The sequence below is a fragment of the Chiloscyllium plagiosum genome, unplaced genomic scaffold, assembly GCF_037043375.1.
Source record: "Chiloscyllium plagiosum isolate Xiang-an unplaced genomic scaffold, Cpla_swu_hap1 HiC_scaffold_17, whole genome shotgun sequence".
Lineage (NCBI taxonomy): Eukaryota > Metazoa > Chordata > Chondrichthyes > Orectolobiformes > Hemiscylliidae > Chiloscyllium > Chiloscyllium plagiosum.
In genome coordinates, this window is record NW_028270155.1 from 60,594,562 (window position 1) to 60,615,425 (window position 20,864).

At 40.9% G+C, this 20,864-nt stretch overlaps 1 protein-coding gene across 2 annotated transcripts in view; it reads right to left on the reverse strand.

The window, feature by feature from the left end:
- The window catches only part of znrf1 (zinc and ring finger 1), a 263,548-nt gene that overhangs the window by 52,973 nt on the left and 189,711 nt on the right, over positions 1–20,864 (reverse strand). For both annotated transcript variants that reach the window (XM_043707184.2, XM_087995975.1), the window contains exon 3: positions 19,202–19,307. In XM_043707184.2, the coding sequence (XP_043563119.2) occupies positions 19,202–19,307 (106 nt within the window). The remainder of the gene's footprint in view (positions 1–19,201; positions 19,308–20,864) is intronic.

Here is a 20,864-nt window from a genome sequence, read left to right on the forward strand (position 1 = left end):
CACTTAAGGTTGATAACTGCTGACCTGTTCATCAGTACTAATATAAAATTGTCTATCAATTTTCACAAGATTATTGAAAATATTGGGTTTCTGCAGGCTGATAGTTCTTTTACTTTGAGGTTGAAGTCTGCAAGTGGATACAGTGATTAAAAATCTAATTACAGATGATTCTTTGTTTTATTAATGCTTCATGTGAAGAAGAGACAGTAGTGACGGTTCCACATTACTTAAATACTCTATCTTCTATCAATGATAAATGTTTTGTTATAGACAAGAAAGAAAATTTAATGCTATAATTGAAAAGCTAGAGATAAATTTCAACAATGGAGTTTAAATGTATTGTTGTTGATACATCGAGTTTAGAAGGATGAGGGGGGGAATGATCTGACTGAAACTTACAGAATATTGAGAGACTAAGTTAGAGTGGATGTGGAGAAGATGTTTGCACCGGTCGGAGAGACTAGGACCCAGGGGGGCAGGCTCAAAGTAAGGAATTACCCTTTAGAACTGAGAATAAAGAGCAATTTCTTCAGCCATAGGGAGGTGAATCTGTGGAACTCATTGAGGATGGGGCTGTGGATAACCAAATAATTGATTATTTTTAAAAGAGACAGACAGGTTCTTGATTAGTTTGGGGATTAAGGGTTATGAAGAGAAAGCAGGAGAATGGGATTGAGAAACATATTAGGTTTGATAAAATGATGAACAGATTCAATGGGCTCAATGGCATAATTGTGCTTCAATGTGTATGGCCTTTTTGGCCAAATGTCATTTTCACTGAATTTCAAAAGGAATTTCTCCTTGTGTTGCCAAGCAGGTTTTCTTGTGCTATTGTCCCAAACCCCCTCATTAACTAGGTATCACACCCTGCCCGTCCAATGCTAGCCTGATTCCCCAATAGGTGGACGCAGAAGCTGCTGCTTGGATATCCCAGGATTCATGCCATCGGCAGAAAAGGTTGTTGTCAAGTGTCGTCAGTCCACAGCTGCCCTAAATATTTTGAGACATTTACCTTTGACATGGCAGATGAAGAGAAATTAGCAACCCACTATGCAGACAGGATTTTTCTTACTTTATTAATTCATTTTGTGGGATGTGGGTGTCGCTGGCAGGGTAACATTTATTGCCTAACCCTAGTTGTCCTAGAAAAGGTGCAGCCTTCTTAAACTGCTGCAGTCCACCTGTTATAGGTTGACCCACAATGCCATTAAGGAGGGAATTCCAGGATTTTGACCCAACAACAGTGAAGGAATTGAGATATATTTCCATGTCATGATAGTGAGCAGCTTGGAGGGTAATTTGAAGTGGTGGTGTTCCCACGTCTATGCTGCCCTTGTCTTTCTCGATGGAAGTGGTTGTAAGTTTGGAAAGTGCTGTCTGAGCATCTTTGGTGAATTTCTGCAGTGCATCTTGTAGATAGTGCACATTGCTGCTACTGAGCATCAGTAGTGGAGGGAGTGAATGCTTGTGGATGTGGTGGCAAACAAGTGGGCTGCTTTGTCTTGGATGATGTCACACTTCTTGAGTGTTGTTGTGGCTGCACTCAACTGGGCAAGTGGGGAGTATTCCATCACTCTCCTGACTTGTGCCTTGTAGCTAATGGGCAGACTCAGAGTCAGGAGGTGAGTAACTTGCTACGGTATTCCTAGCTTCTGACCTGCTCTTGTATCCACTGTGTTTATATGTTGAGTCCAGTTTTGTTTCTGATCAATGATACGTCCCAGGATGTTGACAGTGGGGGATTCAGTGATGGTAACACCTTTAAATACCAAGGGCTGGTGGTTCAATTCTCTCTTATTCATGATGGTCATAACCTGACATTTGTGTGGCACAAATGTTACTTGCCACTTGTCAGCCCAAGTCTGGATGTTACCCAGAACTTGTTGCATTTGAACATGGGCTGCTTCAGTGTCTGAGGAGTCACAAATGGTGCTGAACACTGTGCAATCGTCGGCAGACATCCCCACTTCTGACCTTATGATGGAGGCGAGGTCATTCATGAAGCAACTGAAGATGGGTGGGACTGAGGACACTATCCTGAGGAACTCCTGCAGGGATGCCCTACAGCTGAGATGACTGGCCTCCAACAACCACAACTATCTTCCTTTGTGGCATTTATGACTCCAACCACTGGACAGTTTGAACTCTGATATCCAATTATTCCAATTTTGCTCGGGCCCCTTAATTGTCGAATTCAGCTGTCACCTCTGGAATTCAGCATTTTTATCCTTGTTTGGACCAAGGCTGTAATGAGGTCTGAATCTGAATTGCCCTGGCAGAACCTAAACTGGGCATCACTGAACAGGTTATTGCTCAGAAGGTGCTGCATGATAGTACTGTTGACGACACCTTCCATCACTTTGATGATCGAGAGTAGACTGATTGCGCGGCAATTGGTCGGGTTGGATTTGTCCTGCTTTTTATGTACAGGATATACTTGGGCAATTTTCCACATTGTCGGATAGATACCAGTGTATAACTGTATTGGAACAGTAAGTTCTGGAGCACAAGTCTTCTGTACAATGCTGGAATGTTGTCAGGGCCTGTAGTCTTTGGTTTATCCAGTATCTCCAACCATTTCTTGATATCACGTGGAGTGAATTGAATTGGCAGAAGACTGGTATTTTTAATGCTGGCAATCAGGAAGAGGCAGAGCTGGATCATCCACTTGGCACTTCTGGAAAGCTTCAGCCTTATCTTTTGCAATGATGTTCTGGGATTGAAAAGTGTGGTGCTGGAAAAGCGTAGCAGGTCAGTCAGCATCCGAGGAGCAGGAAAATCGATGTTTCAGACATAAGCCCTTCTTCAGGAATGATGTTCTGGGCTCTTCCATCATTGAAGATGGGGATATTTGTAATCATCTACCACCATTCACAACTGGATGCGGCAGGACTGCAGAACTGATCCGTTGGTTGTGGGATTGCTTAGCTCTATCAGTTGCTGCTTTTGCATGCTGGTCATCCCGTTTGGTAGCTTCACCAGCCTGACGCCTGCTCTTTGGGTATGCCTAGTGCTGCTTCTGGCATGCCCTCCTGCACTCTCCATTGAACCAGGGTTGATCCCCTGCCTTGATGGTAATGGTTAAGTGGGGCTATGTTGGGCCATGAGATTCCAGATTGCACTGAAGTACAATTCTGCTGCTGTTAATAGCCCACAGCCCAACACTACTATTATAGGACAAGCCAAACAGAGAACAGCCAGGGAATTCCTAGAGGCATGGCACTCATCCACAGTTCTATCAACAAACACATCGACCTGGACCCAATATACCGGCCACTGCAGCGGACAGCTGGAACTGACAACCGGAAGCGGCATAGACAAACGACTATAAGTGACGGAGGAAACAACACAGAAGTGCTTCACAGGAGGCTCCCAAACACTGAGGATGTCACCGCGACCAGGGACGAAACGTCTGCAACACAAGTTCCCAGGTGAACAGAATCACAACAACGAGCACCCGAGCTACAAATCTTCTCACAAACTTTGAACATGATCTACGGTCCTGCTGCCAAGTTACACTTCATACTGAAATCCCCTACCCAGCGTACATTTTGTGCCCTTGCCATGTTGTTCAACATGGAGGTGTGCTGATTTATCAGCTGAGGGATGATGGTACATGATAATAGCAGGTGGTTTCCATGCCCATGTTTAACCTGAAGCCATGAGACTTTATGCTGCCCAGAGTTAATACTGAGGATTCCCAGAGCACTTCCTCCCGACTGTATACCACTATGCCGCCACCTCTGCTGGATCGTCCTGCAGGTGAGACAGGATATATCCAGGGATGGTGATTGTGGTGTCTGCAACATTGTAAGGTATGATTCCGTGAGTATGACTACGTCAAGTTGTTGCTCGACTAGTCTGTGATACAGTTCTTCCAATTAGTCCCCAGATACTAATGAGGACGACTGGATGGCCTGGTGAATGTAGTAGTACATATATGGACTTCCCTCTTCCTCCAGAACTGGCAGAAGAGACCACAACATCAGACTCTGCCAGCCTTGTCCAAGATTGCCACCCAAATCAGTGCCGTCTCAGCCATCTGGAGGAGCATGCAATGACATAGGAAAGTCAATAACTGTGCCATCATCATCTCTCTGCTACTTCACACTCACTCCATCTCAGCTACTGCACCCACTTCCCACAAAGATTCATGGTCGATTATTCATATTACTCATGCTCAAGAAACAAGTGAATGGTAAACTAGCAAACGAGCAGTCCTGAGATGCAGCCTAGTCCAACTTGTGAGCTGGGTGCCCATTCCTGCAGTGAGGTTGCACATGTCAGGCTGTACTGTTCTATGTTCTTATGCCAAAGTCTGTGGAAGTGGGGTGCTGCAGTCACTGCCAATGCAGTAAGTGATGAGGTTCGTATACTATGCATCCATGATGGTAGTCCTGAGTAGCAAGCGGTGAGCTGAAGTAGCCAGATAACTGCTTTGACTTTTATGTTCGGAATTCCCATCATCTAATAGCTAGCTGACAGTTGATAGAATGGGAAATTGCATATTAATGTGGTGAGATTAAATATTTATGAGGCAGTTAGTCAGTGATAACCCATGCTAATAAGCCTCTCACTCACTAGTGAGATCTCATCTTGTCGCTCAAACTTGGTTGGAAAATGTTGAGAAGGTCTTCCATAGACATCTCACCTCATTTTCCAAAGTTTTGTGTCATGGGCGATGTAGATCAGGGGCTTGGAAGAATCTGTCTCAGATCTCTTTCCTTCATCAAGATTCTCTTCAAAACTTGCATCTTGGTCCAAGGTCTTGCTCAACAGTCCAATATGAGTATGGTGGCTGTCACCAAGGAGAAGGTACTAGAAAAACTGAATGGCTGAAGGTGGATAAATCACCTGGACCAGATGGACTGCACCCAAGAGTTCTATGGGAGATAGTGGAGGTGTTAGTGGTGATCGTTCAGGAATCGTTAGAATCTGGGCTGGTCCCAGAGGACTGGAAAATTGCTAATGTGACACCCCTGTTTACAAAGGGAGTAAGGTAAAAGATGGAAAATTACAGATCGATTAGCCTAACCACGGTCGTGGGTAAGATCCTGGAATCCATTGTGAAGGATGAGATTTCTGAATACTTGAAGTGTATAGTAAAATAGGGCAAAGTCAGCATGGTTTCATCAAGGGGAGGTCATGCCTGACAAATCTGTTAAGATTTCTTTGAGGAAATAATGAGCAGGTTAGACCAAGGAGAGCCAATAGATGTTATCTATCTAGACTGCAAGAAGGTGTTTGACAAGGTACCACACAGGAGGCTACTGACCAAGATAAGGGCCCATGGTGTCAGAGGCAAGGTGTTAGCATGGATAGAAGCTTGGCTATTTGGCAGAAAGCAGACAGTGGGGATAAGAGGGTCCTTCTCAGGATGGCAGCTGGTTACAAATGGTGTTTGACAAGGATCAGTGTTGAGATCACAACTTTTCACTTTATACATTAACGATCTAGATGAAGGAATTGAGGGCATTTTGGCTAAGTTTGCAGATGATACAAAGATAGGTAGAGGGACCGGTAGCATTGAGGTGGTGGGGAGGCCGCACAAGAATTTGGACAGGTTAGGAAAGTGGGCAAAGTACTGGCAGACGGAGAACAACGTGGGAAAGTGTGAGGTCATGCACTTTAGTTGGAAGAATAGAGGAATGGACTATTTTCTAAATTGAGAGGAAATTCAGAAGTCTGAGGTGCAAAGACACTTGGGAGTTCTAGTCCAGAATTCTCTCAACGTAAACTTGCAGGTTGAGTCAGCAGTTAGGAAAGCAAATGCAATGATGGCATTTATGTTGACAGCATTTATAAAAGCAGGGATATACCACTGAGGCTCTATAAGGCTCAGGTCAGACCATATTTGGAGTATTGTGCACAATTTTGGGCCCCTTATCTCAGGAATGATGTACTGGAGCGTAGTGACAGGAAGTTCACGAGAATGGTCCCAGGAATGAAAAGCTTAACAAGAGAAACCTTTTAGGACTCTGGGTTTATATTCGATAGAGTTTAGAAGGATGAGGGGGCAATCTAATTGTAACATACAGAATACTGAATGGCCTAGACAGAGTGAATGTTGGGAACATGTTTCCATTGGTAGGAAAGACTAGGACCCGAAGGCACAGCCTTAGAGTAAAGGGAAGATCTTTTAGAATAATGAGAATAAGGAGATAAGAAGAAACTTCCTCAGGCACAGACTGATGAAGCTATGAAACTCATTTCCACAGAAGGCTGTGGAGGTCAGGTCATTCAGTATATTTAAGACGGAGATAGAAAGGTTCTTGAGAATCAAGGGTCACAGGGAGAAAGCGGGCGAATGGGGTTGGGAAACCTATCAGGAGAAAGTGAGGACTGCAGATGCTGGAGATCACAGCTGAAAATGTGTTGCTGGGAAAGTGCAGCAGGTCAGGCAGCATCCAAGGAGCAGGAGAATCATTGATTCTCCTGCTCATTGGATGCTGCTTGACCTGCTGCGCTTTTCCAGCAACACATGTGCAGTTGAGAAACCTATCAGCCTTGTTTGAATGGTGGAGCAGACTCGATGGGCCGAATGACTTAATTTCTGCTGAATTCTAATGGTCTTATCTTCTTTGGTTTCATGGCTATGCTGGTCTTAGTATGGTCCTGTGAAGTACCTCAAGATATTTCTCTATGTTATAGCTGCTAGATCATAATTTATTTGTAGAGTTTTTGTAATAAATAAATCAAATTACCACTGTCAAATTTTGATTTTAAAACAATCTTCCAAATGTATATAAGAACATAACAAATAGGAGCAGGAGTAGGCAATTCAGCCCCTTCACCCTGTTCTGCCATTCAATATGATCATAGCTATTTCATTAAACTATCTTGACAGGTTTCACATTTAAATACTTGAGAAATGAATTCACTAATTCAATCCTTTCTGTGTCTATCCAAAAAAGGTAGCACGATTTTTGGTTGAAAACAGTGCACTTTGGATCTGGCAGTCATAATAGAAATGCAGTTTCAATTGTTATTATCATCAATACTGTCAATTGGGAACTCATTTTGAAGTAAATTAATTGGAGACTGTTAAAATATACAATTCTACTTCATTACATAGCTGAGATTAATCTGATATGTACATGTAATCGCTGCCAGACAGCTCTTCTAAGGTAATAATCCAATTGAGGGATTTAGAGGATATTAACTCCCGGTAGCAAAACCCAAGGAACTATATCTGAACGTTAGTTAAATTACAAACTTGAAATTATTCTCAGTTAGCCCTATCAAAACATTGTTTAAATATTGTACTGCGGTTTCTCAGATTTGTTTCTTTGACCAGTTTTCAAGCCAGCAGTAATTTCTGAGTACAGGTTCTTTCAGCACATTCCATTTTATTAATGTCTCAGGATATTCATGGGAGGATTAACTAATATGACGGTATTGCTGTAAGTGTAAAGGAGTATTGAGCAAGATGCAGGAATGAAAAAAGAACTAGTATTGGAAACTGGGTAGCAGAAATGTAAACAAAAACACAATTAATTGAATGAACTTGACCTTTTTTGAAAGTGTTAGTGAAACTACATTTAAAAATATGAGGGGGTAGGGAATCATTTGATTCAGCCTAATATTGGGCATATTGGCTCTGCAGCCAGGTCATTAAGAAGCCCAAAGACTTCACACAGCTGCTTAAAGTCAGTGAATGCATTTTCAAATGACATTGAGGGATCTTGTGGCACAATGGTCATGTCTACCTCTGAGCCAGGAAGCCTGGGTTCAGGTTCCACCTGCTCCAGGGACATGTCATACCATTTCTGAACAGGTTGATCATAAATATATTAAATAACATAACTTATAAGTCACACCCATCACTATCTCACAATGCTCCATGACTCATTCAAAACCTGAAAGATTCATATCTTGCATCTCATTCCCACATCCTCAACAATCCTGCTAGAATCACATCCACTTTTTGTAGATTCCAAATACTTCCAGCTATTCCATCATGGCCAGTTTATCATCCAAAAACATTGAGTTACAAGTATTCTTTCCTTTCTTTCACAGGACAAGGTTGCATGAAGCACCAGAAAGCTTGCCAGGGACAGACAGGCCTGCTTCTCCTTGGCTCTATAAAGGTTTGCATCATGATGCTGGCTAGGATAATCAAAAAAACTAAGTTGGAATCATAGAGATGTACAGGACAGACACAAACACTAATGCTAAGTCATGTCTTCTTAAAAATACGGGGAATAAAAATGTAACAAAGATCCATGGTCCAGAATGAATGTGCTGTCAATCCTCCCAATGGGTGAAAGACCACACTCCTTATGAGCATCAGTAATCTATTTTACCATGTAGGTCATCACAAATAAGTTTCCTCAAAGTACTCAAATATATTTTTCAGCATGAGGTGTTCCATAGAAACACATTGGAAACTTGAAGCCAGTCCCTTAAGAATGTCGCATCACCAGGGAATAACCATCTCATACAGTCATAGAGATGTACAGCACCAAAACAGACCCTTAGGTCCAACTCGTCCATGCTGACTAAATAAATTAATCTTGTCCTAGTTGCCAACATTTGGCCCATATCCCTCTAAACCCTTGCTATTCATACCTATCCAGATGTTGGAAGTGTATCAGCCTTCACCACTTCCTCTGCCAACTCATTCCATACATGCACAACCCTTTATGAGAAGAAGTTGCCCCCAGGCGAGTTTTAAATTTTTCCCCTCTCACCCTAAACTCTCCTTCCCTGGGGGAAAGATCTCTTGACCCTATCCATGCCCCTCATGATTTTATAAACCTCTAAAGTCACCACGCAGCCTCCGATGCTACAGGGAAAAGAGCCCTTGCCTATTCAGCCTCTCCCTATAGCTCAAATCTTCCAACCCTGACATCATTGTAAATCTTTTCTGAACCCTTTCAAGTTTCACAACACCTTTCCTATAGCAGGGAGACCAAACTACATGCAGTATTCCAAAGGTTGTCTAACCAATGTCATGTGCATTTGCAACATGACCTCCCTAATCCTATACTCAGTGCACTGACCAATAAAGGCATGCATACCAAACACCTTCTTCACTACCTTGTCTATCTGCGACTCCATTTTCAAGGAACTATGAACCTGCACTCCATGGTCTCTTTGTTCAGCAATACTTCCCAGGACCTTACCATTAAGTGTTTAAGTCCTTATTTTTAAGCTACAAACCATTAGCATGGGAGGCCAAAATCTATCGGTCTTAATACATGCTAACTTCATGGTCAAGAACACCCAGATTCTTCTGTGCGAGGGATTTTTGGAGCCTCTGTCTTGTTAAGTAACAGTCTGTTTTTCGATTCTTCCAGCAAACATTAGACATTCCTGCACTGAACTTCTTCTGTTAAGGTTTTGTCCACTCACTCAAGCAATCTGTATCACTTTCATCACAACATAACCTCCCAACTATTTCTGCATAGTCAGCAAATTAATATCATTTGACTATGCCCCTATCTTCCAACAGAAAATGAATAATTGAGGCCCTAGGATCCTTGTCAGCTCAAATCTTTCCATTATGAAAAAGTCTCATTAATCCTGATTCTGTATTCTGTGTGTTAAACAATCCTCAATCCATGCTAATACATTACTGTCAAACCATGAGCTCCTATCTTGTGCAATAAACCTTTTTTGTGGCACCTTCCCAAATGCCTTCTGGAAACCCAGATATACCGTATCTACTGGTTCCTTTATCAAATCTGCTTGTTATATCCACAAAGAACTCTAGCAAATTTGTCAACATGATCTTGCTTTCCCAAAACTTTGACTCTGTTTGATTATGATAAGCCTTTCTGAATAAACTGCTATCTCTTCTTTAATAATGGACTCTAACAAATGACAAATGTTGGGCTAATTCGTCTATACTTTCCTGTTTTATACCACCATCTCTTCTTGAACAGTGACATTATATAAGCAGTTTTCCAATCTGCTAAAACCCTCCCAGAATCCAGTGAGTTCAGGAATATTATAACCAATGCCTCCTCTGCAGCCACTTTCTTTAAAACCCTTCAATACAGGCCAATAGGTCCTGGCAACCTTTTTGTCTTTAGTCTCATTAGTTTGTCAAATACTTTTTCCCTCATGACAGAGACCATTACAAGATGTTTCCTTCTATTAGCAGCTTACTAAACTGTTATCTTTAAGATGTTTATAATTTCCTTTACCATGAAGATCAATGTAAAATACTGGATTAAATTATCTGCTATTTTCCTGGTCCCCATTATAAAGTACCCACCTACAAGGTGCAGTTGTCCCACACTTACTTTAGTTAATCTTTATATAGACCCATTTTATATACCCATATGAAATCTTTGTTTGTTTTTATATTCATTACCAATTAAACTTCAGAATTAATTTTCTCTTTGTTAACTTTTACTCATCGACTGGTTTCTAAAGAAATTGCCACTGGCCTACCACTAGTTTCTGCCACTTTCTATGCTTTAGTGTTTGATTGGATAGGAGCAAGTGAGGTCTGCAGATGCTGGAGATCAAAGTTGAAACTTTATTGCTGGAACAGCACAGCAGGTCAGGCAGCATCCAGGGAACAGGAGATTCGACGTTTCGTCCTGAAGAAGGGCCTGTGCCCGAAACGTCGAATCTCCTGTTCCCTGGATGCTGCCTGACCTGCTGTGCTGTTCCAGCAATAAAGTTTCATGTTTGATTGGATACTCTACTTGACCGCCTGTGTTAATCATGGGTAGTTCATCCTTCTCATTGAGTCCTTTTTGACTGGAATAAATTTTTGCTCAACATTTTGAAATATTTGCTTACATGTCTACTATTGTTCATCCACTGACTTTTCCCCTAGTCTATTTGGCAGTCAGCTTTACACAGAAGTTTTTTCAATAACTCTCTTATTTAAGTTGAGGACATTTGTTTGAGACCCAAGGTGCTCTGAATTTGAAATTCTACCATGTTGTGATCACTATACCTTAAAGGATTTTAACAATGAGATGTCAAATTAATCTAATATCTTTCTACATTACTAAATTTGAAATAGTCTGTTGCTGGGCAGGTTCTGCAATATACTGCTTTAAGGAACAACCCCTGAGGAACTGTTCAAATTTGTCTTCTATGTTATCTTTGCCCAACTGATTTATCGAGTCACTAAAATCACCCATGACGAATATACTGCCCCTCTTACACACCTCCATCATTTCCTAATATATAATTTGTCCTAAAGTGAGGCAACTCTTTGGAGGTCTATAGATTATTTTCACCTATGATATTTTTTCCCTTGTTAATCCTTACTTCCATCCAAACTGATTCCACATCACAATCGGTTGCATCTATTTTACAAGTCATCACCCCATAATATTTTCCTATTAACAATACTACCCCACTTACTTTTTTCTTTCTCTTTTCTTCCAGAATATCTAATACCACGGAATACTGAGTTCCCAATCCTAGTCATCCTGTGGCCATGTCTCCATGATAGCTATCAAGTCATATTTGTCTATTTCTATTTATGCCATCATCTCATCTATCTTGTTATAAATACAGCAGGCATTCAGCCTTAAGTTTTGACTTTTTTATTCCAATTTAAATTCTTGCTGCACTTTTCTCGATGTATAATTCCTACCCCTTCCGTCATGCTTTGATTATTGTTTCCTTCTGTACTAACCTGTACTTCTACTCTCTCACTTCTCTTTTATTTTTGAAACTTTCCTTTAATTGAATCTCATCATCAGCCCCAACGCCCTCCAATCCCCCCATCTATAATCTTAGTTGTCTGATTTGTCAGGACAGTAGTCAAATGAAGTCCATCCCAATGGAACAGCTCTCTTTCCTCAGAACTAGTGCTGGTGCCCCATGAATTGGAACCCATTTCTGCCACATTAATCTTTGAGCCAGGCAGTAATCTGGAAATCATCTTTGTATTTCTGCTTTTCAATTTAGCTCTGAGTCAGTAGGATCTCTTTTCTAGTCCTACCTATGGCATCGGCACTTGCATACCATGATAATGTTCTCTTCCTGCTCCAATAGTCTCTCTAGCTTAGATGCCCTGAACCTTGGCACCAGATAAGCTAGGCAAAACAACCTTCGGGGTTCTTTATCTTTGCTGTAGAGAACATCAGCTACTCCCCTAAGTACTCAATCTCTTTTTGCTATAATTCTCTTTGCTCCTCCATTTGAATGGTGATCTGGACTACAGTGCTGAGATCAGTCCGCTCAGCCTCTCTGCAATTTGTGTCTATGTTGCCTCTCATTTTTCTTGTCGCTCTGTGAACGTCTAAGCTCCATTTGGGCAGTAGCTTCTGCAACTGGAAATAAATGTGCTTATGCGCCTCTCTGCCAAATGGCTGTGCAACTGTGCAGTTTAGAGGGAACTCTGACTTCTGTCCCATAGTCACAGGTAGATAGGATAGTGAAGGTGGTGTTTGGTATGCATTCCTGTCTTGATCAGAGCATTGAGTACAGGAATTGGGAGGTCATGTTGCGACTATACAGGATATTGGATAGGCCACTTTTGGAATACTGTGTGCAATTCTGGTCTCCCTCCGAAAGGAAGGATATTGCTAAACTTGAAAGGGTTCAGAAAGGATATGCATGGATGTTGCCAAGGTTGGAGGGTTTGGGCTATAGGGACAGGCTGAATAGGCTGGGCTGTTTCCCCTGCAGCATCAGTAGTTGAGGGATGACCTTACAGAGTTTTATAAAAACATGAGGGGCATGGATAAAGTAAATAGACAAAGTATTTTTCCTGTGGTGGGGGGAGTCCAGAACGCAAGGGCATAGGTTTAGGGTGAGAGGGGAAAGGTTTAAAAGGGGCCTAAGGGGCAACTTTTTCATGCAAAGGGTGGTGCGTATATGGAATCAGCAACCAGAGGAAGGTAAAATGTCAACATGTAAAGGGCATCTGGATGGGTATATGAATAGGAAGGGTTTGGATGAATCTGGGCCAAGTGCTGGCAAATAGGACTAGATTAATTTAGGATATCTGATCAGCATGGATGAGTTGGATTGAAGGGTCTGTTTCCATGCTGTACACCTCTAATGACTCTCTGACTCATCCACACTGGAAGAATTGTACCTATCTTACAACCATACTCATTGAGGCACTTCTTCAATTCTGGATTTTCATACCTGGCTCAGTCAGGGTCATATCCTCCTGTCCCTGTCCATGGACCAAATTTAATGTAAGGAATCTAAATGGTGTGACAGTCTCTTGAAATATCATGTCCAAGAATTCTCCCTCTCTCTGTGTTGCAGTATCCATAGCAAAGATTCCAGCTCATAACTGAGCCAAAGTTCCTCCACCTGACACTTGTTGCAGATGTGGTCACTGTGAATCTCAGTGGAAGATACATTGCCAAGATTCACATACAAGGCATCAGTATAAATAATCAAGGATACACCTCTATTTCTTAAACTTTTTTTTAACGTTTAATTCACTCTCGAGGTGTTCTCCACCTTTAGACTTTTCATGACAAGACAAAGTTCCATCTGATCATACCTTGCACCCAGACTGTTCTATGTGCCTAACCAACTGAGCTGTCTAACAAAATGTCTCAGCTGTCCCATCTCATCCTTGGTAGCAGCTGCATATTTCTCTCTGGACCTGGTTGGACTAAGTGCAATAGGATTGACATTTTCTGAGCAAAACTGTTGATCTGACCCACCGAGCTTCATTTTCAATATTTTAAAGCTCCAGTGCTTGACTGCTAATCTTAAATTCTGTATTAATTTGATTAACATTTTTTTTCAAAATGGAAGTGGTTTGAATGACTACAAAAGATCTTTGAAACTAACTTCCCAGCTGTAGTATTGTTGACTATAATCTCTTTCCCCCAGCATTCTTCAAAACCTCGAGCTAACAATCTAGTCTTGTCATATAGCATCCTATCGTTGGCAAGCAGCTGCACAGGAGGCTGCTAAATAAAAGAATAGCCCATGTCATCAGGGGAAAGGGGTATTTTTCAGAATGGTAGCCAGTGACTAGTGGAGTTCCACAGGGGTCCGTGTTGGGACCACAACGTTATACATTTCTTTCATCCAGATTGTCACTGGGGGGCATGTTGCTAAGTTGCCAGATAACACAAACAGAGCTGGAGGAACAGTTGGTGGTGAAAAAGCAGGGAGGCTGTGGAAGGACTTGGACAGGCTAAGAGATTTGGCAAAGAAGTGGCAGATGGAACACAAATGTGGGAAAGTCTGAGGTTCTGCACTTTGATAGAAAGAATGGAGGCACAGTCTATTTTCTAATAAGGAAAGGCTTCGGAAATCTGAAGCACAGGGACTCAGGAGTCCTAATTCAGGATTCTCAAGGCTAACTTGCAGGTTCAGTTGGCAGTTAGGAAAGCAATGTTAGCATTCATTTCACGAGGGCTAAAAAACAAGAGCAGACATGCACTGCTGAGGCTGTATAAGGCCCTGCTCAGATTGTGAGCAGTTTTGGGCCCTGTATCTAAGGAAGATTGTGCTGGCCTTGGAGGAAGCCCCAAAGGAGTTTACAAGAACTATCCTGGGATGAAGGGCTTGTCATATAAGGAGTGGTTGAGGGCTCTGGATCTGTACTTGATGGAGTTTAGAAGATTGCGGGGGGATCTCATTGAAACTTACAGAATACTGAGAGGCCTGGATAAAGTGGACATAGAAAAGCTTTCCCCTAGAAGAGGCTAGGACCAGAGGGCATGGCCTCAAAGTGAAGGGATAATCCTTTAGAAGTGAGATGAGAAGGAATCTCTTCAGGCAGAGAGTGGTGAATCGATAGAGATTATGGCTTCCACAGTGTTTTGTGGCCAAGTCATTAAGTTTCTTTAAGGCAAAGATAGACAGATACTTGATTAGGAAGGGGATGAAAGGTTACAGAGAGAAGGCAGAAAAAAACGACAGAAACAATCGGCTGAATGGCCTAAATCTGCTCCTATGTCTTTTGGCTTTGTAAGTCCTATCTCATGGAACCTTTTCCATCTGTGTGATATAGCTGGTTGAGTCCTATTGTCAACTTTTGACTATATACCAAAGTTCTTTCCAGCTTTGTAACTGTTAGTTAAGCCTCTTTTATTGTCCGACCTTATATCAGTACGCATAAATTGCTCTTGATCTACTTTTATCTTTTATCCTATTGCCTCGTACAACTGTGGCCTCTTTTCTCTCTAGATCTTTACTGACTATTCTTATCAGAACGTCTGCTAGAAAGCCTCTACTATCTGATCTTTCCCTCCTAGAATTACCTCCTGAATCAGAATTCAAACCTGAGCTTCATTTTCTCATTTTTGCATTGCTTGCTGCCCATCCATGGCCATTTCTTGTCCCTCATCTTGGGCATTTAACCAATTTTATATTTTGTGTGTAGACGTTCCTGTTCATTCCATATTGTTCCCTCCCTCCAGTAATTTATCTCTGCTATCCAGTACACCACCCGAAAGCCTATTCTGAGCAAATAAATCCTGCAATATTTGTGTGGAACGTTTTTCTTGAGCCCTTATGTCTGCCTCTCTGGTTCCGAATTATAGAACCATGTCTATGCAAAGTACATGTTGCCTGATTATCATCACTTACTTCACATTATTAGAGCTTGAAATTTCATAACTCATCCACATGACTCATGATCACCTTTTATGGTCTAATTCCCATGCTGCATTATGAAAGATTTCCCAACACAATAACCTTTCCTGGCTCTTTCCATTTACTGGGTCTTTCTCTCTGAAAATAAACCATGTCACCAAAACTGAAATCTCCCCAGGCAGTCTAATGCAATGTCTTAACGCACTCCTAATTTTATCTTATGCTCCAGGTATTATGAACACTTTCCATGGTGTGTAATACATTCAGATGATTGCAAAAACAAAAGCTAGTTGTTCCTTCCAGAGTCAAGTACCAGCACTGAAGGGCAAGTTTGGGTATGCTAATTGGTATAGATTACACACCTCTAATCATCTGTAAGGAATCTCTGCATGTACTGTCCATGCTTGCACCATTTGTAATTTACAGTTTAGTCATTCTGCCAGCTTTCTGTGTAACATTTAATCAATTATTGCATGGTTTCCTTCACATGAACCATGGGCTTTGTGCAGCAGTATGATTGATATATATATATACACTACAATATTAAAGTTCTCAGACACTACCCAAAACACATCTGCATCACATTTCAAGTTTGTCCTTGTTGTTTATCACCATGATAATGTGGAGACTGGTTGCCATATCTACAAAATGTAACATAAATATTCTTATTCTATACCTTCAACTTGATGGCTACTGCTTAATTAAATTCCTGGTAAAGGAATACTTACAACACTTCATATTTAATACATATTTCACATGTGATCTGTTCTACAAGGGATTAGTATTCTTTATCCCAACTCTGACATCCTTTAACAGCAATTTAACATACTCATTAATAATGGCATCTCACAATGAATGATGTTAGTGCTGATGAAATGACAGAGTCCTGTAATTTTATAGGGGAGACTCACTCTGTTTAAAGATGGTAACATATTATCATCTCCGAATTGAGAGTAGGTAGTACTTTCATATTCTGATTGTACTTTGATCTGCTTAGGTTTCCAAATAACAGTTCAGCCAATCAGTTCCATACTGTTGAGGTACAACCACAATCTGTCATAACACAGCAAAAAGAATCAGCACCTAAGATATTCTAAGATGGGTCAATTTAAGCCCTCATCCATTAGCAAAACAGATTCTTTCTGTTCATCATGATCACATTCACCTTCAGAACTGTCCATTTCATGAGCTGCCTCAAATACTTGATTCCTGATTCTTGGGCAATTCCTGATAAAGTGATATTCAGAGTCAAACTGAAAACACCTATTAATTATTCCCCAGAGATTTCTGAGATTTTATTTTTGTCAGCTATGTCCGCAATCTTACATTTTGCCTTAATTCAAAAATCTATAAATCAAAGCTACACGCTCCCCCCAAACATTATTCAACAATTCCTTGCTTACCCAAGTGCCTGTGACGAGGCCACCCTCGATTTTGAGTGTCAGTAATCACTGTATTCTATTCTTTGCATCACTCTCAACATGTCATAGGAAAATGATTGTCTCCCCAAGTTTTTTTTAGACCAACAGATATCGGTTCAAAAAAAGAATTATTGCCAAGAAATGCACACAACCTAAGAGTTTGAATGAAAGCACAGATTTTGGAATTTCTAGATTTAACTTCTTCAGTCTTTTGTAAAGCTTCTCAAACTCAATGAAATATTCATTAATGGACTGATTGCCAATCTTTGAAAATTCATCAATTATTGAGCAGACTGCACAGACTTTCAACATGGTCAACTTTTTTGTAAACTTTGTCCATAAATTACCAGTAATCCCCTCCAGTATCCAAGTCAGTGACATCCAGTTCTGAAAATATGTTAGCACTAATTTTACTCCTTTCTGTAAAGCCGAAGCCATACCCTGCCTCTTTTTGGCAAGAGAAGTGACCAGAGTCCACAAATCCACCTTATTCTTCCATTGCTCAAATGCCTCCAATTCCAAAATCACTGGTAGGTAGGCAATCCTAGTTTGTGATCCTGCAACATGACCCAGCCACTCCACTTTAAAAGTGGCCGGGAGCTTTTTTTAAATGATTAGAAATAAGGACTGCCTTCTACTTTCTCTATCTTTCCACATGAAGATAGAGGTTAATCCTGTCCTCTGCTCCCAGGTTTGATAGACAGAACCATAAGGTGAATTAAACAGTGGAAGGGACTTTTGAGGTTTACAACTGACCTATGTTAAACTACAGTTCAATATAGTACCAGTTCCTACAGTTCCCTTCTGAATCGTTTAACAATCCAGAAACCAACTTGTATACTGAGCTTTAAAAAAAACTCTCATTTTTTTTTGAAAAATCCACCACCAATCAATTGGTTGATGAATTAAGTGAAACGAGAGTGACAGCCCTTGACATCAAGGCTTCATTTAACCGAGTGAGGGATTGAAGAGCCGTACCAAAATTGGAATCAATGGGATTCTGGGGGCAAACTCTCCAGGGGTTAAAATCATATGTGGCACATGGGAAAATGTTTGTAGTTGTTGGAGGTCAGTCATCTCAGCTCCAGGACATGTCTGCAGGAGTTCCTCAGAGTAATGTCCTGGCCCTGACTATAGTCAGCTACTTCATCACATGACCTTCCCTCCATCATAAGGTTAGAAATGGGGATATTTGCCAATGATTGCACAATATTCAGCACTATTCATGATTTCTCAGATACTGAAACACCTGTGTCCAATTGCAAACAAGGCCCGGACAATATCTCGGCTTGGGCTGAAACATGGCAAGCAACACTCACACCACACAAATGTCAGGCAGTAGGCAATGAACATCTCCAAGAAAAAACAATATAAACACTAGTGCCTTGTCATTCTGGCATTACCATCACTGAATCCCACTATCAACATCCTGGGGGTTACCATTGACCAGTATCGGAATTGGATTGGCCATATAAATATAGTGGCTACAAGAACAGGTCAGAAGCCAGGAATCCTGCAGCGAATATCTCACCTCCTGACTCCCCAACAACTGTCCATCAACTACTGGACAGGATTGTGATGGAATACTCCTCCCTTGCCTGAATGAATGGAACTCCCAACAACCATAAGAAGCTTGACACCATCAGGACAAAGTAAGTTTTTTTTTGCCCTATCTTCCTAAAATTGCCTCATTACCATTGCACTACTTCCCCACAGTGCCCCACCCCCTCACTACCAGCAGCTGTACTGACCACTGTTGGGACTTCTTGGGATTCCTGGTGCCAATGTCATCAATACAGCCCAGCCAGGCTATGCCTATAATCAAGCCTATTCCCAACAAGGAATAAACAATGGTTTTATTAAAGGCATCAGAAAGCACTTTTACCCTAAATTTACTACTAAAATCTTTTTGGCTGTATTTGTGTGTTTCCATGTTAAAAGAGAATGAAACAAATTCTGCTGATTTGACTGGAATACTTTAACTGCCATTAATTATCAGAACCTACTTCTCACACTCACCTTTTACTCCCACCTTGTGATTCACAAGATTTACAGCCCCTAATACTGAAACGCAATGTTGCAGATATTAACAAAAGAATCAATTGCTAAATATCTCACCCTTTTTAAAAAAATGTAAAATACTTTATCTTCATTATTTCTATTTAATAAGATATAGTTATTCAGCAATGAAAACATTTAGAATAGAACTTTAAAAAACTGTTCAAAAAGCATACTTTTTCAGTATTTTGCATGCATATAGCTTTTCAGTGCCCACATACCTTTTATGGTAGATACAAAGACAAGGAAGTCGAGCTATTGTGTCTCCTTGCAGAAGTTCCTCCAAGCAGATTACACATTCTCCAGCATCTTTACTCAGCACATCGTCTGTAAAGCAAAATTCATTTTGCAAAGTTAAAAGAAATTTCACATGTACATCTAAGTGCATCTTGCTTACTGAATCGAGCAGACATGCAAAAATCCCTTTTTATTAGCACTTTCAGCTAAAAGTTGACATATCCAACAGCAATTCAAAAGTGTGCTTTTAAAACAATTAATTAACTCAAGAGAAAATAAAAATTCCAGGGCTACAGGGAAGATGGCTGGTGGAAAGTGGGACTACATGAGTTGCTGCTGCAGACAGCTGGCACAGACAAAAGGCTGACTGGCGTCCATCTGAGCTATAACCATTCTGTGAGTCAAAACAAACACATTCCTACAAGAACATATTCAGTTTACAGATTAAAAGTTCACATATATAGTTTTGTCATATCCAGTTGCTCAAATGGTTTATTAAGCAGCTGTGATACACAGTTAAGAAGTTTTGCAGATTTAATTCTTGGCCTGTATTGAATTAGCTATCCATTATCCAATGACTCCACTGCAAGCAAAAAGGTTTGGAGGCCTGATGAAGGGAAAGTTAGGTTAGGATGCATAGCCTCTCTGGTCAAACAGCCTTCCCTTGCACCTCCAAGGAATTAGCACTCGCGGTACAAAGAAAACTGGCTTCAAAATGTCCTTGAGGCTCACCGTACTTGATTGATCTGGACATGAGTCAAGATACATGGGCTTCATCTCAGGTACTAATTAATTTTCATGCAATCAGTTCATTAACAAATGATAAATTTGAAGGAAACTGAACACCTTTTCGGTTTGATATGTCTGATAAAGTGGTATTTTCTGCCTTTATCCTAAGATCAAACATCTTCACATCCTTGTAAGACCAGAAGACAGGAGCAGAACTTAGGCCATTCAGCCTGTTGAGCCTGTTCCACCATTTAAAGAGATTATGGCTGATCTGATTATCCTCAACACCAATTCCAGAGTTTTCCATATCACCCTTGTTTTTTTTGAAATAAGTATTTTTATTGAGAAGATTTTGGATGTTTTACAAAAAAATATAAAAATTACTACAACAGAATAACCTTGCAATATAACAACAGTAACAGGAAACAAACTACTACTTTAGTCCACAAACAATTTAGGAGAAAAAAAAACTCAACACAAACTACAACTCAATAAATAACTAAATCAAAACAAAAATAAACTAAATTAAACCGAGCTAAACCAAGAGAAATTAAATTAAATTACATTAAGTTACAACACTCACAGCAATCCCACCAAAGCGCCCCATCAATGGGAACAGTTGACATACCCGTATTTGTTCAGGATTCTTCCTCCCAGGGGTCTCCAGACCGCCACACACAGCCCTCATGGCTACACAAAGGCCCTGACCAATATAGCTGATTAGTCCGCATCTATATGGTTCAAAAACAGCTGCCACATCTGATAAAAAAGGTTCCGTTTTCTGGTGCACCATACTTGTAAGGAAGTCCAGGGGGTTGTGCTCCATAATTAACATACTCCACCCCAAGGGTCCTGGGGGATTTTCCGACAGCTAGCTCATCAGAATGTTCTTCCTTGCACAAAATGAAAGAATACTAA